Source organism: Salvelinus alpinus, chromosome 8 (assembly GCF_045679555.1).
Source record: "Salvelinus alpinus chromosome 8, SLU_Salpinus.1, whole genome shotgun sequence".
Classification (NCBI taxonomy): Eukaryota; Metazoa; Chordata; class Actinopteri; order Salmoniformes; family Salmonidae; genus Salvelinus; species Salvelinus alpinus.
This window is the reverse complement of record NC_092093.1, coordinates 4,140,064-4,157,011: the sequence shown is the minus strand read 5'-3', so window position 1 is coordinate 4,157,011 and position 16,948 is coordinate 4,140,064. Positions and strand designations below refer to the sequence as shown.

At 43.1% G+C, this 16,948-nt stretch overlaps 1 protein-coding gene across 1 annotated transcript; it reads left to right on the top strand.

The window, feature by feature from the left end:
* Positions 1 to 277: 277 nt before the first annotated feature.
* On the top strand, positions 278 to 16,644 carry lratd1 (LRAT domain containing 1). The gene is made up of 3 exons (XM_071412457.1): positions 278 to 433; positions 1,044 to 1,215; positions 14,525 to 16,644. Exons 2-3 carry the CDS (start codon positions 1,087 to 1,089, stop codon positions 15,188 to 15,190), a joined length of 795 nt encoding a protein of 264 aa, XP_071268558.1. The 5' UTR covers positions 278 to 433; positions 1,044 to 1,086; the 3' UTR covers positions 15,191 to 16,644.
* The last annotated feature ends 304 nt before the right edge of the window (positions 16,645 to 16,948 follow it).

Here is a 16,948-nt window from a genome sequence, read left to right as displayed (position 1 = left end):
AAAACAAGTATATAGAGCTAAGGATGAAATCAACGCTCCGTCGCTGTGTAGGGGTCGTTTACCTGAAGTGTGGAGGGCCCTTAGCGAATCCCAATCACCACGCGTTGCTCTGCGCCCACGCTATTGGAGGCTGGCTTGAATGACGTGAGGATTGGCCTTTCTGATTGGCCGAGCGGGGATGGGAAAGTGCCCGTAGACCAATGGGTTGCGTCAAGGGCAGATGTTGCGGCTGAAGGCGGAGTTCTCCGAGGTTACTTAAAGACGCGAGGTTCCCGAAAACACTAGTAAAACACACAGGGCTGCGGGAGTATAACGCGGAAGAAGAGAGAGAGAACGAACGGAGAAATAGAAAAGAGAGGGAGAGGGAGGGAGTAGAGAAGACCGTGGAGCCCGCGGCACTGATGGAACAACAGGATATATAACCGTTCCCTGGGTAACTGCTTCTATTATTCCGGGGGTTTTCCCTGGTGCATTATGGACTCTAAATTAGCCTTTCTTTTTTCCCATGGTGCATCCAAATTGGTCAAGGATAATACATCTGTCGGCATTCTGTCGGAGCACACTTCTCTTCTCCGTGGAAGACTGGAGATTGCACCTCTCTCTCTCTCTCTTGTGTTTTTATCTGCCTCTTTTCCTGGATGCTCTCTCCCTCTCCCTCTATCCAGCGCTGCTATTTTATCATTCAGTCCACCAGAGGGTATGATTAGCTAACGGCATGTGATGAGAACGACGGACTAAATCATTGATTGTTTTCTCGTCTTTCAAGCGAACTGGGCTCAATAACTCGAGTGTGTTGATCATTTACCTCCCTATGTGGCTGTTGACTGTTACACGAATGTACTGGATACTGCTGTGTTTCTGTGTAGCTGATAGCCGACCGGAGTTGTGTACTGGAGCCTATTGTGTGTTTGGTTTTGACTGTTCTTTCCCCACAGTAACATATCTGTCCCCTTCTCTCCCCTCTCTCACCTTCCACTCTCCGCTTCCACTCTCCCCTCTCTCTCCCCTCTCCCCCACTCCCTTTCCATCCCTCCCTACCCCAGACACCGTATTCCATGCCTCTCCTCTGTCGGGGCCTCGTCATTGATGGGCAACCACTTGGACCGTATCACCCATCTCAGCTACAGCGAGCTGCCGACCGGCGATCCGTCCGGACTGGAGAAAGAGGAGCTAAGGGTCGGGGTAGCTTACTTCTTCTCAGACGAAGAGGAAGAGGTGGATATGACTTATTTGTCTGTCATTTAGTGTTGTCTGCCTTGTGTGTATTCCATCGGGGACCACGTTGGAAACAAATTGGCATCGCTTTAACCCTCAAGCTACCAACATATTGTAACACATGAACTACCAACTGGGGTCAATTTGACCACAATAATAAACTATTGGGGGGGGGTGAACAATTATAGTAAAATATCTATGTATATCTTTTTAATTTACATATTCTGTAAAAAAAAACTCTATAATTTACATATTAATTTACATATTCTGTAAAACAAAATACATATATAATTTACCATCATTTGATTATAGTATCATTTCGTTAGTAAATAATAATTTTGTAATATTTATGGGGTAAAAACTACTGCCATTTAAAAGGGCATGTACACCAACATTTGAAATGTACTTCATTTTACTGACAAAAAGGCATTCAATTCACTTCAAAAACTGATCCTGAGAGACATTGATCAAAAATATGGCTTAGTTGTCTTGATTTACCCAACAGCCAGCATTTGCATCACTGTTAGTGAAACAACCAGAGTGGTAGGGGTTATGGCAGCACTTTTCACAAAGCACGTCCACATCTTGTAAATCACTTCTAACCAAATGTCCACATCTTGTAAATCACTTCTAACCAAATGTCCACTTCTTGTAAATCACTTCTAACCAAATGTCCACTTCTTGTAAATCACTTCTAACCAAATGTCCACATCTTGTAAATCACTTCTAACCAAATGTCCACTTCTTGTAAATCACTTCTAACCAAATGTCCACATCTTGTAAATCACTTCTAACCAAATGTCCACATCTTGTAAATCACTTCTAACCAAATGTCCACATCTTGTAAATCACTTCTAACCAAATGTCCACATCTTGTAAATCACTTCTAACCAAATGTCCACATCTTGTAAATCACTTCTAACCAAATGTCCACATCTTGTAAATCACGTCTAACCAAATGTCCACATCTTTCAAGTCACTTCAAACCAAATGTCCACATCTTGTAAATCACTTCTAACCAAATGTCCACATCTTGTAAATCACTTCTAACCAAATGTCCACATCTTGTAAGTCACTTCTAACCAAATGTCCACATCTTTCAAGTCACTTCAAACCAAATGTCCACATCTTGTAAATCATTTCTAACCAAATGTCCACATCTTGTAAATCACTTCTAACCAAATGTCCACATCTTGTAAGTCACTTCTAACCAAATGTCCACATCTTGTAAGTCACTTCTAACCAAATGTCCACATCTTGTAAATCACTTCTAACCAAATGTCCACATCTTGTAAATCACTTCTAACCAAATGTCCACATCTTGTAAATCACTTCTAACCAAATGTCCACATCTTTCAAATCACTTCTAACCAAATGTCCACATCTTTCAAGTCACTTCTAACCAAATGTCCACATCTTTCAAGTCACTTCAAACCAAATGTCCACATCTTTCAAGTCACTTCTAACCAAATGTCCACATCTTTCAAGTCACTTCTAACCAAATGTCCACATCTTTCAAATCACTTCAAACCAAATGTCCACATCTTGTAAGTCACTTCTAACCAAATGTCCACATCTTGTAAATCACTTCAAACCAAATGTCCACATCTTTCAAGTCACTTCAAACCAAATGTCCACATCTTTCAAGTCACTTCTAACCAAATGTCCACATCTTGTAAATCACTTCTAACCAAATGTCCACATCTTGTAAATCACTTCTAACCAAATGTCCACATCTTTCAAGTCACTTCTAACCAAATGTCCACATCTTGTAAATCACTTCTAACCAAATGTCCACATCTTGTAAGTCACTTCTAACCAAATGTCCACATCTTTCAAGTCACTTCAAACCAAATGTCCACATCTTGTAAGTCACTTCTAACCAAATGTCCACATCTTGTAAATCACTTCTAACCAAATGTCCACATCTTTCAAGTCACTTCAAACCAAATGATATGTCAACCTAATATCATAACAAGTTGTACATATATAATATTGGTGGATACTAGTATTTATACCACATTTTCCTTTCTGATAATACACAGCAATACAGCACTATGTGTCAGAGGGTAGCTGGTTTCTGTACTACAGTTCAGTATTCCTACCAGTGAAAGGCTTGTATGAGCTGTTTGGACTGCAGCTCAGCATATATCTAAGGGGATTTACACAGTCACACCCAGCTGTACACAGTCACACCTATCTGTACACAGTCACAGCTATCTGTACACAGTCACACCCAGCTGTACACAGTCACACCTATCTGTACACAGTCACAGCTATCTGTACACAGTCACACCTATCTGTACACAGTCACACCTAGATGTACACAGCCACACCTATCTGTACACAGTCACACCTATCTGTACACAGTCACACCTATCTGTACACAGTCACACCTAGATGTACACAGTCACACCTAGATGTACACAGTCACACCTAGCTGTACACAGTCACACCTATCTACACAGTCACACCTATCTGTACACAGTCACACCTAGCTGTACACAGTCACACCTATCTACACAGTCACACCTATCTACACAGTCACACCTATCTGTACACAGTCACACCTAGCTGTACACAGTCACACCTATCTGTACACAGTCACACCTATCTGTACACAGTCACACCTAGCTGTACACAGTCACACCTATCTACACAGTCACACCTATCTACACAGTCACACCTATCTGTACACAGTCACACCTATCTACACAGTCACACCTATCTACACAGTCACACCTATCTCTACACAGTCACACCTATCTGTACACAGTCACACCTACAGTGGGGAGAACAAGTATTTGATACACTGCCGATTTTGCAGGTTTTCCTACTTACAAAGCATGTAGAGGTCTGTAATTTTTATCATAGATACACTTCAACTGTGAGAGACAGAATCTAAAACAAAAATCCAGAAAATCACATTGTATGATTTTTAAGTAATTCATTTGCATTTTATTGCATGACATAAGTATTTGATACATCAGAAAAGCAGAACTTAATATTGGGTACAGAAACCTTTGTTTGCAATTACAGAGATCATACGTTTCCTGTAGTTCTTGACCAGGTTTGTACACACTGCAGCAGGGATTTTGGCCCACTCCTCCATACAGACGTTCTCCAGATCCTTCAGGTTTCGGGGCTGTCGCTGGGCAATACGGACTTTCAGCTCCCTCCAAAGATTTTCTATTGGGTTCAGGTCTGGAGACTGGGTAGGCCACTCCAGGACCTTGAGATGCTTCTTACGGAGCAACTCCTTAGTTGCCCTGGCTGTGTGTTTCGGGTCGTTGTCATGCTGGAAGACCCAGCCACGACCCATCTCAATGCTCTTACTGAGGGAAGGAGGTTGTTGGCCAAGATCTCGCGATACATGGCCCCATCCATCCTCCCCTCAATACAGTGCAGCCGCCCTGTGCCCTTTGCAGAAAAGCATCCCCAAAGAATGATGTTTCCACCTCCATGCCTCACGGTTGGGATGGTGTTCTTGGGGTTGTACTCATCCTTCTTCTTCCTCCAAACACGGCGAGTGGAGTTTAGACCAAAAAGCTCTATTTTTGTCACATCAAACCACATGACCTTCTCCCATTCCTCCTCTGGATCATCCAGATGGTCATTGGCAAACTTCAGATGAACCTGGACATGCGCTGGCTTGAGCAGGGGGACCTTGCGTGCGCTGCAGGATTTTAATCCATGGCGGCGTAGTGTGTTACTAATGGTTTTCTTTGAGACTGTGGTCCCAGCTCTCTTCAGGTCATTGACCAGGTCCTGCCGTGTAGTTCTGGGCTGATCCCTCACCTTCCTCATGATCATTGATTCCCCACGAGGTGAGATCTTGCATGGAGCCCCAGACCGAGGGTGATTGACCATCATCTTGAACTTCTTCAATTTTTTTATAATTGCACCAACAGCTGTTGCCTTCTCACCAAGCTGCTTGCCTATTATCCTGTAGCCCATCCCAGCCTTGTGCAGGTCTACAATTTCATCCCTGATGTCCTTACACAGCTCTCTGGTCTTGGCCATTGTGGAGAGGTTGGAGTCTGTTTGATTGAGTGTGTGGACAGGTGTCTTTTATACAGGTAACGAGTTCAAACATGTGCAGTTAATACAGGTAATGAGTGGAGAACAGGAGGGCTTCTTAAAGAAAAACTAACAGGTCTGTGAGAGCCGGAATTCTTACTGGTTGGTAGGTGATCAAATACTTATGTCATGCAATAAAATGCAAATTAATTACTTAAAAATCATACAATGTGATTTTCTGGATTTTTGTTTTAGATTCCGTCTCTCACAGTTGAAGTGTACCTATGATAAAAATGACAGACCTCTACATGCTTTGTAAGTAGGAAAACCTGCAAAATCGGCAGTGTATCAAATACTTGTTCTCCCCACTGTAGATATAACCATAAGTTATAAGTTACATAAGTTATCTATGTATGACAATTTGAGCTCCCGAGTGGCTCAGCGGTCTAAGGCACTGCATCTCAGTGCTAGAGGCGTCACTACAGACCACTGGTTCGATCCCGGGCTGTATCACAACCGGCCCGTGATCGGGAATCCCATAGGGCGAATCCCACAGTTGGCCCAGCGTCGTCCGGGTTAAGGGGAGGGTTTGGCCGGGGTAGGCTGTCATTGTAAATAAGAATTTGTTCTTAACTGACTTGCCAAGTAAAATATATATATATATAAAGGGTCAAATAAAATAAAGGTGTTCAATCTCTCGAGATGATCTGTCTATCTTGTTAAAATCCCTGATACTCGGCTCCCCTTCCACCCTCTGAGGATATTACGTCTCTAGAAAAACCTGGATTCAAATACTTGATTAGATTTGGCCTAGACGAACTACTTTTCAGAGAATACACACCAATTAATCAAATGAAAATGTATTGGTCACGTACACATATTTTGCAGATGTTTTTTGCGGGTGTAGAGAAATGCTTGTGTTCCTAGCTCCAACAGTGCAGTAATAGCTAACAATTCACAACAATACACACACATCTAAAAGTAAAATAATAGAATTAAGACGTTTAGAAATATGAGAACGAGCAATGTCAGAGTCCGGAATATAGCTTTCACCTGGTCAGTCTATGATCCCGTATTGATGTCACTTGTTAAATCCACTTTAAATCAGTGTAGATGAAGGGGAGGAGACCGGTTAAAGAAGGATTTTTTTTAAAGTATTATTATTTTTTTGTGTACTTTTGAACCCCCTTTTTCTCCCCAATTTCGTGATATCCAATTGGTAGTTACAGTCTTGTCCCATCGCTGCAACTTCCCTACGGACTCGGGAGAGGCGAAGGTCGAGAGCAATGCTTCCTCCGAAACACGCCAAGCCGGTGGACCTGGAATCTACTACCAACGACACACTTCTCACTTAACCCGGAAGCCAGCCGCACCGACGTGTCGGAGGAAACACTGTCCAGCTTACAGGCGTCCCCAGCAAGGAGTCGCTAGAGCGCGATGGGACGAGGAAAACCCGGCCAGGCCAAACCCTCCCCTAACCGAGACGACGCTGGGCCAATTGTGCGCCGCCTCATGGGTCTTCCGGTCACGGCCGGCTGTGACACAGCCCGGGATCGAACCTTGGTCTGTAATGACGCCTTAGACCTCAGAGCCAATCGGGAGGCCCTAAAGAAGGATTATTAAGCCTGGAGACAACTGAGACATAGATTGTGTCATTCAGAGGGTGAATGGGCTAGACAAAATATTTAAGAGCCTTTGAACGGGGTATGGTAGTAGGTGCCAGGCGCACCGGTTTGAGTGTGTCAAGAACTGCAACGCTGCTGGGTTTTTCAAACTCAACAGTTTCCTTTGTGTATCAAGAATGTATAGACAGTAGTTATATAGGATGGTGTGTATAGACAGTAGTTATATAGGATGGTGTGTATAGACAGTAGTTATATAGGACGGTGTTTATAGACAGTATAGACAGTAGTTATATAGGATGGTGTGTATAGACAGTAGTTATATAGGATGGTGTGTATAGACAGTAGTTATATAGGATGGTGTGTATAGACAGTATAGACAGTAGTTATATAGGATGGTGTGTATAGACAGTAGTTATATAGGATGGTGTGTATAGACAGTAGTTATATAGGATGGTGTGTATAGACAGTATAGACAGTAGTTATATAGGATGGTGTGTATAGACAGTATAGACAGTAGTTATATAGGATGGTGTGTATAGACAGTAGTTATATAGGATGGTGTGTATAGACAGTATAGACAGTAGTTATATAGGATGGTGTGTATAGACAGTAGTTATATAGGATGGTGTGTATAGACAGTAGTTATATAGGATGGTGTGTATAGAGAGTAGTTATATAGGAGGGTGTGTATAGACAGTAGTTATATAGGATGGTGTGTATAGACAGTAGTTATATAGGATGGTGTGTATAGACAGTAGTTATATAGGATGGTGTGTATAGACAGTAGTTATATAGGATGGTGTGTATAGAGAGTAGTTATATAGGAGGGTGTGTATAGACAGTAGTTATATAGGATGGTGTGTATAGACAGTAGTTATATAGGATGGTGTGTATAGACAGTAGTTATATAGGAGGGTGTGTATAGACAGTATAGACCGTAGTTATATAGGATGGTGTGTATAGACAGTAGTTATATAGGATGGTGTGTATAGACAGTAGTTATATAGGATGGTGTGTATAGACAGTAGTTATATAGGAGGGTGTGTATAGCAGTAGTTATATATGATTAATTATGACTAGAATACGGTATATACAGTTGAAGTCGGAAGTTAAGTTAAAACTCGTTTTTCAACCACTCCACAAATTTCTTGTTAAACAGGGATAGCCCCCTTTTTTTCAATTTTCGCCTAAAATGACATACCCAAATCTAACTGCCTGTAGCTCAGGCCCTGAAGCAAGGATATGCATATTCTTGGTACCATTTGAAAGGAAACACTTTGAAGTTTGTGGACATGTGAATTGAATGTAGGAGATTATAACACAATAGATCTGGTATAAGAAAATACAAAGAAAAAAACAACTGTTTTTTAAATTTCTACCACCATCTTTGAAATGCAACAACGAGGTCCCAGTTCTAGCCATCACTCCGGTTGTAATTCCGATGGTGTCCACAAGAGGGCAGCAGTGTATGTGCAACGTTTCAGCTACGTGACATTTAGTGTGAAGTCACCCAGGTACATTTGGGCAAAGACATTAACATTGTCATTACATTTTTCTGCAAGAATATCGTCAAATCTGTATACTTGAACTTTGATGTAGCTTTTCCAGTATTAGTAGCCATATTATAAGTTCAACATTTGCAAAACACCCAGTTTTCATAACTTCATAACTCTCCATATTCTTGTAAATGTTGTCCAAAAGGAAAAGGCTTCCTGTCGCACAAGGTTAGCAGCAAAATGCTGCAACAGATACGGGTTTTCCGCATACTCCCGTAAAGCCCAGCTCATTGGCTATCTAGATAGCTTTGTTTGACCCCGATTGGTGCTTATTTGACAAAGTTACAGTCAATCAAGTGAAGGTCGCCCGCATCATCGGCGTGCCACGAAGACGTCGCTCCCTGACCAGATTTGGTGTCCTATAGGATATACTACACTCCTAATGATATAGGGAAGTCTGGTTAGGTTCTAGGATCTCTGAGGAATAAATACGAACGTGATTTGACTCGTTGAATCAACGTTTAGGGTGAGATTTTCACAGATTCCTTTCTTTGCAATTTGAACGAGTGGAAATACAAAACCGATCATGCTTCTGCTATATGGACCTTTTTAGGATATGAAAAATGATTTTATCTAACAAAACGACACTTCATGTTATCTCTGGGACCCTTTGGATGATAAATCAGAGCATGATTTCAGAACGTAAGTACACATTTCACCTTCAGAGGTGAATTTATCAAACCTATCACGGTGAAGAAAGTGTTTTGTTGTTAGGAGCTCTCAAACAATAGCATGGCATTTTTCCACAGTAATACCTACTGTAAATTGGACAGAGCCGTTATATTAACAACAATTTAAGCTTTCAGCCGATATAAGACACTTATATGTACCGACATTTGTTGTTTCTCTAAAATCTGCGATCGTGACATAACGCTCTGCATGATTTACAACTGTCCCGTTGACAGGACGCCGATCCCTACTGGAATTGTGCATGACACAAAGTCATTTTTCCATCAATTGTTTACAGACAGATTATTTAATTTAGAATTATCTGAATCACAATTCCAGTGGGTCAGAAGTTTACATACACTAAGTTGACTGTGCATTTAAACAGCTTGGAAAATTCCAGAAAATAATGTCATGGCTTTAGAAGCATCTGATAGGCAAATTTACATAATTTGAGTCAATTGGAGGTGTACCTGTGGGTGTATTTCAAGGCCTACCTTCAAACTCAGTGTCTCTTTGGTTGACATCATGGGAAAATCAAAAGATATCAGCCAAGACCTCAGCAAAAAACTTGTAGACCTCCACAAGTCTGGTTCATCCTTGGGAGCAATTTCCAAACGCCTGAAGGTACCATGTTCATCTGTACAAACAGTGGTACGCAAGTATAAACACCATGGGACCACGCAGATGTCATACCGCTCAGGAAGGAGACGTGTTCTGTCTCCTAGAGATGAACGTACTTTGGTGCGAAAAGTGCAAATGAATCCCAAAACAACAGCAAAGGACCTTGTGAAGATGCTGGAGGAAACAGGTACAAAAGTATCTACAGTGGGGAGAACAAGTATTTGATACACTGCCGATTTTGCAGGTTTTCCTACTTACAAAGCATGTAGAGGTCTGTACTTTTTATCATAGGTACACTTCAACTGTGAGAGACGGAATCTAAAACAAAAATCCAGAAAATCACATTGTATGATTTTTAAGTAATTAATTTGCATTTTATTGCATGACATAAGTATTTGATACATCAGAAAAGCAGAACTTAATATTTGGTACAGAAACCTTTGTTTGCAATTACAGAGATCATACGTTTCCTGTAGTTCTTGACCGGGTTTGCACACACTGCAGCAGGGATTTTGGCCCACTCCTCCATACAGACCTTCTCCAGATCCTTCCCGGTTTCGGGGCTGTCGCTGGGCAATACGGACTTTCAGCTCCCTCCAAAGATTTTCTATTGGGTTCAGGTCTGGAGACTGGCTAGGCCACTCCAGGACCTTGAGATGCTTCTTACGGAGCCACTCCTTAGTTACCCTGGCTGTGTCTTTCAGGTCGTTGTCATGCTGGAAGACCCAGGAACGACCCATCTTCAATGCTCTTACTGAGGGAAGGAGGTTGTTGGCCAAGATCTCGTGATACATGGCCCCATCCATCCTCCCCTCAATACGGTGCAGTCATCCTGTCCCCTTTGCAGAAAAGCATCCCCAAAAAATGATGTTTCCACCTCCATGCTTCACGGTTGGGATGGTGTTCTTGGGGTTGTACTCATCCTTCTTCTTCCTCCAAACATGGCGAGTGGAGTTTAGACCAAAAATCTCTATTTTTGTCTCATCAGACCACATGACCTTCTCCCATTCCTCCTCTGGATCATCCAGATGGTCATTGGCAAACTTCAGACGGGCCTGGACATGCGCTGGCTTGAGCAGGGGGACCTTGCGTGCGCTGCAGGATTTTAATCCATGACGGCGTAGTGTGTTACTAATGGTTTTCTTTGAGACTGTGGTCCCAGCTCTCTTCAGGTCATTGACCAGGTACTGCCGTGTAGTTTTGAGCTGATCCCTCACCTTCCTCATGATCATTGATGCCCCACGAGGTGAGATCTTGCATGGAGCCCCAGGCCGAGGGTGATTGACCGTCATCTTGAACTTCTTCCATTTTCTAATAATTGCGCCAACAGTTGTTGCCTTCTCACCAAGCTGCTTGCCTATTGTCCTGTAGCCCATCCCAGCCTTGTGCAGGTCTACAATTTTATCCCTGATGTCCTTACACAGCTCTCTGGTCTTGGCCATTGTGGAGAGGTTGGAGTCTGTTTGATTGAGTGTGTGGACAGGTGTCTTTTATACAGGTAACGAGTTCAAACAGGTGCAGTTAATACAGGTAATGAGTGGAGAACAGGAGGGCTTCTTAAAGAAAACCTAACAGGTCTGTGAGAGCCGGAATTCTTACTGGTTGGTAGGTGATCAAATACTTATGTCATGCAATAAAATGCAAATTAATTACTTAAAAATCATACAATGTAATTTTCTGGATTTTTGTTTTAGATTCCGTTTCTCACAGTTGAAGTGTACCTATGATAAAAATTACAGACCTCTACATGCTTTGTAAGTAGGAAAACCTGCAAAATCGGCAGTGTATCAAATACTTGTTCTCCCCACTGTATATCCACAGTAAAACGAGTCCTATATCGACATAACCTGAAAGGCCGCTCAGCAAGGAAGAAGCCACTGCTCCAAATTAGCCATTAAAAAGCCAGACTACGGTTTGCAACTGCACATGGGGACAAAGATCGTACTTTTTGTAGAAATGTCCTCTGGTCTGATGAAACAAAAATAGAACTGTTTGGCCATAATGACCATCGTTATGTTTGGAGTTAAAAGGGGGAGGCTTGCAAGCTGAAGAACACCATCACTGTGAAGCACGGGGGTGGCAGCATCATGTTGTGGGGGTGCTTTGCTGCAGGAGGGACTGGTGCACTTCACAAAATAGATGGCATCATGAGGGAGGAACATTATGTGGATATATTGAAGCAACATCTCAAGACATCAGTCAGGAAGTTAAAGCTTGGTCGCAAATAGTTCTTCCAAATGGACAATGACCCCAAGCATACTTCCAAAGTTGTGGTAAAATGGCTTAAGCACAACAAAGTCAAGATATTGGAGTGGCCATCACAAAGCCCTGACCTCAATCCTATACAAAATGTGTGGTCAGAACTGAAAAAGTGTGTACGAGCAAGGAGGCCTACAAACCTGACTCAGTTACACCAGCTCTGTCAGAAGGAATCGGCCAAAATTCTGGGAATGTGATGAAAGAAATGAAATCTGAAATAAATAATTCTCTCTACTATTATTCTGACATTTCACATTCTTAAAATAAAGTGGTGATCCTAACTGACCTAAAACAGGGAATATTTACTAGGATTAAATGTCAGGAATTGTGAAAAACTGAGTTTAAATGTATGTGTAAATGTAAACTTCCGACTTCAACTGTACATGTGAAAGCACGTACAGTTGAAGTCGGAAGTTTACATACACCTTAGCCAACTACGTGTTTAAGTCTCCATATATCCACTAGTTCTAATATATCCCTGATATTCATACATGAGGGGGATAGTTTGTAATGTGATTTCCTTTACTATCTATTGAGGTACTTAAAACCGTGTTATAATCTCCCACCATAATAATTTAGTTATGTATTGCCTCATAGCTCGATAAATTCAGTAAACTCAGTATTATTTATTTATTACATTAATTGTTCAGAACCTTTCTTGCGTTATTACTTACAGCCAAAAATAAGTTTGGGAAATTAGGTCGATGGTCGCTCACCAACATTTTGACCAGAAATTCAACTTTCCTGAAATGGATCCTTTGTTCGTACCCCCCAAGGCATTTCCACTCATCCCAGGGGCTGTTCCAAGACGCCGCCGACGGAGAAGAGGAATACAGAGTGGGCTTTTAGTCCAACTCAGCAGGCGTGCACACCATCCACCGCTTCTGACTATATTACTCGCTAATGTTCAGTCCCTGGACAATAAAGTAGACGAGCTCAGGGCGAGGATCTCCTTCCAGAGAGACATCAGGGACTGTAACATACTCTGTTTCACAGAATCATGGCTCTCTCCGGATGTACTGTCCCTGTCCATGTAGCCAGCGGGGTTCTCCGTATTAACATCATAATACGTAACTCTCCGGGAAAATGAAAGGTGGAGGGGTTTGTTTCATTATGAACTAGTCATGGTGTGATTGTGATAACGTACAGGAACCAAGTCCGATCTGGAATACCTCACCATCAAAATGTCGACCGCATTCTCTTCGGTCATCGTCACGGCTGTGTACATTTCTCCTCTACACCAATACAACTCTGTGTGTATCTGAGTACTGTATTGCAGTTCTATCAAGTATTTAAACCAGTGGACTATTGACTATTAGTATTTAAACCAGTGGAGGACCATCTGGACCATTGGCAGATTTTTATATGCACATAAAATAAGGTAATTTTGGTTTTGTACACAGTCATACGATCTCATGAGGGAGACATGGGGAGCTGTATTTCTACAGATGATCTGTCTACCTGGTCTAAATCACTGATACAGTGTTCCCCTACAGTACATGTTCCCCTGGATAACTTGTTATTACGTCTCCAGAGAAACCGAGATTCAAATAAAAGGTCCTACCTATCAAATTACTAAAGGCATAATGAGGTGTTTTTAGCTGGGGTCAAAATGACCCCAAATTACTTACATTTGTTTTTTTGTAAAGTGCATATTGATATAGAAAGTCTAAACAATGATTTGTTTTGAATAATTGAATAAACTACGATAAAACATATGCCTCTGTGGTCTAGCTTGAGGGGTTTCTGGGCTTGTACTCAAATCAAATCAAATTGCATTAGTCACATACACATGGTCAGCAGATGTTAATGCGAGTGTAGCGAAATGCTTGTGCTTCTAGTTCCGACAATGCAGTAATAACCAACGAGTAATCTAACCTAACTCAATACTCAGGCTACCATTATGTCAGATCATGAAATGCACGTTTAAATATATTTTTACCTGGCCAAATTATTAGATGGCCTGTATAAAAAAAAAAGTGCCTTTTTTTTCACGCACTGAAAAAATCAGCACGGACCAGATTGACGAGATCTTCCCACGATGTTTCTGCAGTGAGGACTCACCGTCTTGGGAGAATCATGTGTAATTTATCTGCAGAAACGTGTTGTTTTGAGGGGTTTACCGTTTTAGAGAATCATGTGTAATTTATCTGCAGAAACGTGTTGTTTTGAGGGGTTTACCGTTTTAGAGAATCATGTGTAATTTATCTGCAGAAACGTGTTGTTTTGAGGGGTTTACCGTTTTAGAGAATCATGTGTAATTTATCTGCAGAAACGTTGTTTTGAGCTAAAAAGAGAGAGAAAAGAAGCAGTATAACAGTCAGCCAATCAGGGAGCCAAATGAACGGCTCTTTCAACGATGTGATTCGGTTCCCGGCGTTTTACCAAAAATATTTTAAAAAGAGCTGTTCATTCGCGAACGACCCGACACTAATGACAAACTTTGATTTGATTTGCCTGCTCTGTGGGGTTTTAGGTTGGATATCTCAACAAAAAAAAAAATACATTTGATTGATTTGATTGAAAATCCATTTGATTGATTGATTGATTTGATTCCAGGTGGACGACGGAGGAGGAGGAGGAGGCGGTTACCCGTGCGCCAGCCAGGAGAGCCCCGGCGCGGTCAGCGAGCTGGAGTACTCCGCCTTCTGCTCCCAGGAATGCATCTTCTCCAAGCTCCGCGAAAACCAGGACATGAACGTGTACTCTGCCAAAACTTTGCTCTCCATGTGCAAGCCAGGGGACCTTGTGGAGCTAGTATCCACGTCACAGGCACCTCACTGGGCCGTGTACGAGCTCAACGACCAGGTGATACACCTGCATAAGGGGGAGATACGGAAGGACAGCCTGACTGAGATAGGACAGGGCCGGCATGGACGGATAGTGAACAGCCGTTACCGGTTCCGGCCGCTGCCCGCCAACCTAGTTGTACAGAACGCCACCGGGCACCTCGGCCTGAACAGCGGGGAGATCTGCTGGACCAACTCAGAGAGTTTCGCCGCTTGGTGCCGCTTCGGGAAGCGGGAGTTTAAGAAGGGAGGCGAGGCGCACTCTGCGGACCAGCGGTACTTTCTCAAAGTGCACTTTGGCGCCGGGACTCGGAGTGGACACGCACACACGCTGGTGTTCCGGAGCCTCGAAGACATGATCTGGGAGCGCAGGCGTGTGGACGCCAGCGGAATTCTGAAGGAGTTGTCTTTAGGGGTCAACGGTGGGAAGGAGTGATTTGATTTTGGAATTATAATTAAAATGATAGCCTAAATCTCTCCTCTTTACAAACACAAACACAAACACAAACACACACACACACACACACACACACACACACACACACACACACACACACACACACACACACACACACACACACACACACACACACACACACACACACACACACACACACACACACACAGCAAGAGAGAGAGAGATAAAGAGAGGAAGGACTTGTTGTGTATGGAGGCTGTCTGCAGGCAGACCGGGGACAGCTGTTCTGTGACTCTGTTAACACTGTAGGAGACAGATGTGATCATCCTGCCAAGAGAAGGAAATACCATTTTCATGTAGACATTGACAACTGCTCTTGCTTGTTAGAGTGGTTCCTCTCCACCTCTGATAAGTCACCCTGTACCTTTAAAAGCCACATAGCACACGACTCCACTCACTCTTTTTTTTTAAGGGTAACGGAATTCTCTGCGCTCTCTCTGTCTCTGTCTCTCTCTCTCTCTCTAGTCTCTCTCTGTCTCTCTCTCTCTCTCTCTCTCTCTCTCTCTCTCTAGTCTCTCTCTCTCTCTCTCTCTCTCTCTCTCTCTCTCTCTCTCTCTCTCTCTCTCTCTCTCTCTCTCTGTCTAGTCTCTCTCTGTCTCTCTCTCTCTCTCTCTCTCTCTCTCTCTCTCTAGTCTCTCTCTGTCTCTCTCTCTCTCTTTCTCTCTCTTTGTCTCTCTCTCTCTGTCTCTCTCTGTCTCTCTCTCTCTCTCTCTGTCCCTCTCTTTCTGCATAGGGCGCATGCTGCTGCTGCGGCAGACTACGGAGAAAGAGAGAAAGAAAGCGGGACTGAGAAGGAGAGATGTTTTTTGGATTGCTCCGCTTTTACGCTTTAACATTACCTAAGAAAACCTGGGACTGAATGAACACACAGATACATCCATTCATGTTGTAGCAGACAGACAGACGGACGGACGGAGAGAAGGACAGACAGACAGACAGACAGACAGACAGACAGACAGACAGACAGACAGACAGACAACCAGATAGACGGACGGAGAGAAGGATAGACAGACAACCAGATGGATAGACAGCCAGACAGACGGACGGAGAGAAGGATAGACAGACAACCAGATGGATAGACAGCCAGACAGACGGACGGAGAGAAGGACAGATAGACAGCCAGATGGACAGACGGACAGACAGACGGACGGAGAGAAGGACAGACAGACAGACAACCAGATGATAGACAGCCGGACGGACGGACAGCCAGACAGACGGACGGACAGACGGACAGACAGACACCCGTTGGCATCTGGCAGCCTGGTTGAAGCCACCTCCCATCTCATGGTGTTTGGTTGGAAAGCTATATTCATACATTGATTGGTTTGGTTTTGAGCCCCATAATATTTTTGTATTTGAGTTTGTGATTAGTTCCCTGGTTGATTTTCTGTTCTAATAAACAGGAGTCTGCAATATGACAAACGCTTCTGGTCTGAAAGTTGTGTGAGATAACGCTTCGTGTTGTTGTTTCTCTCTGTCTCTCTCTCTCCCCGTCTCTCTCTCTGTCTGCCTCTCTCTCCCCCCGTCTCTCTCTCTGTCTGCCTCTCTCTCTCTGTCTGCCGCTCTCTCTCTCCCTGTCTCTCTCTCTGTCTGCCTCTCTCTCTCCCCCCGTCTCTCTCTCTGTCTGCCTCTCTCTCTCTGTCTGCCGCTCTCTCTCTCCCTGTCTCTCTCTCTGTCTGCCTCTCTCTCTCTCCCTGTCTCTCTCTCTGTCTGCCT

Bases quoted from the DNA above. Each gene is read 5' to 3' on its own strand.
- lratd1 (XM_071412457.1), top strand. From the start codon at position 1,087: ATGGGCAACCACTTGGACCGTATCACCCATCTCAGCTACAGCGAGCTG. The intron at 1,216-14,524 runs GTGGATATGACT...ATTTGATTCCAG, and splicing joins TCTCAGACGAAGAGGAAGAG to GTGGACGACGGAGGAGGAGG.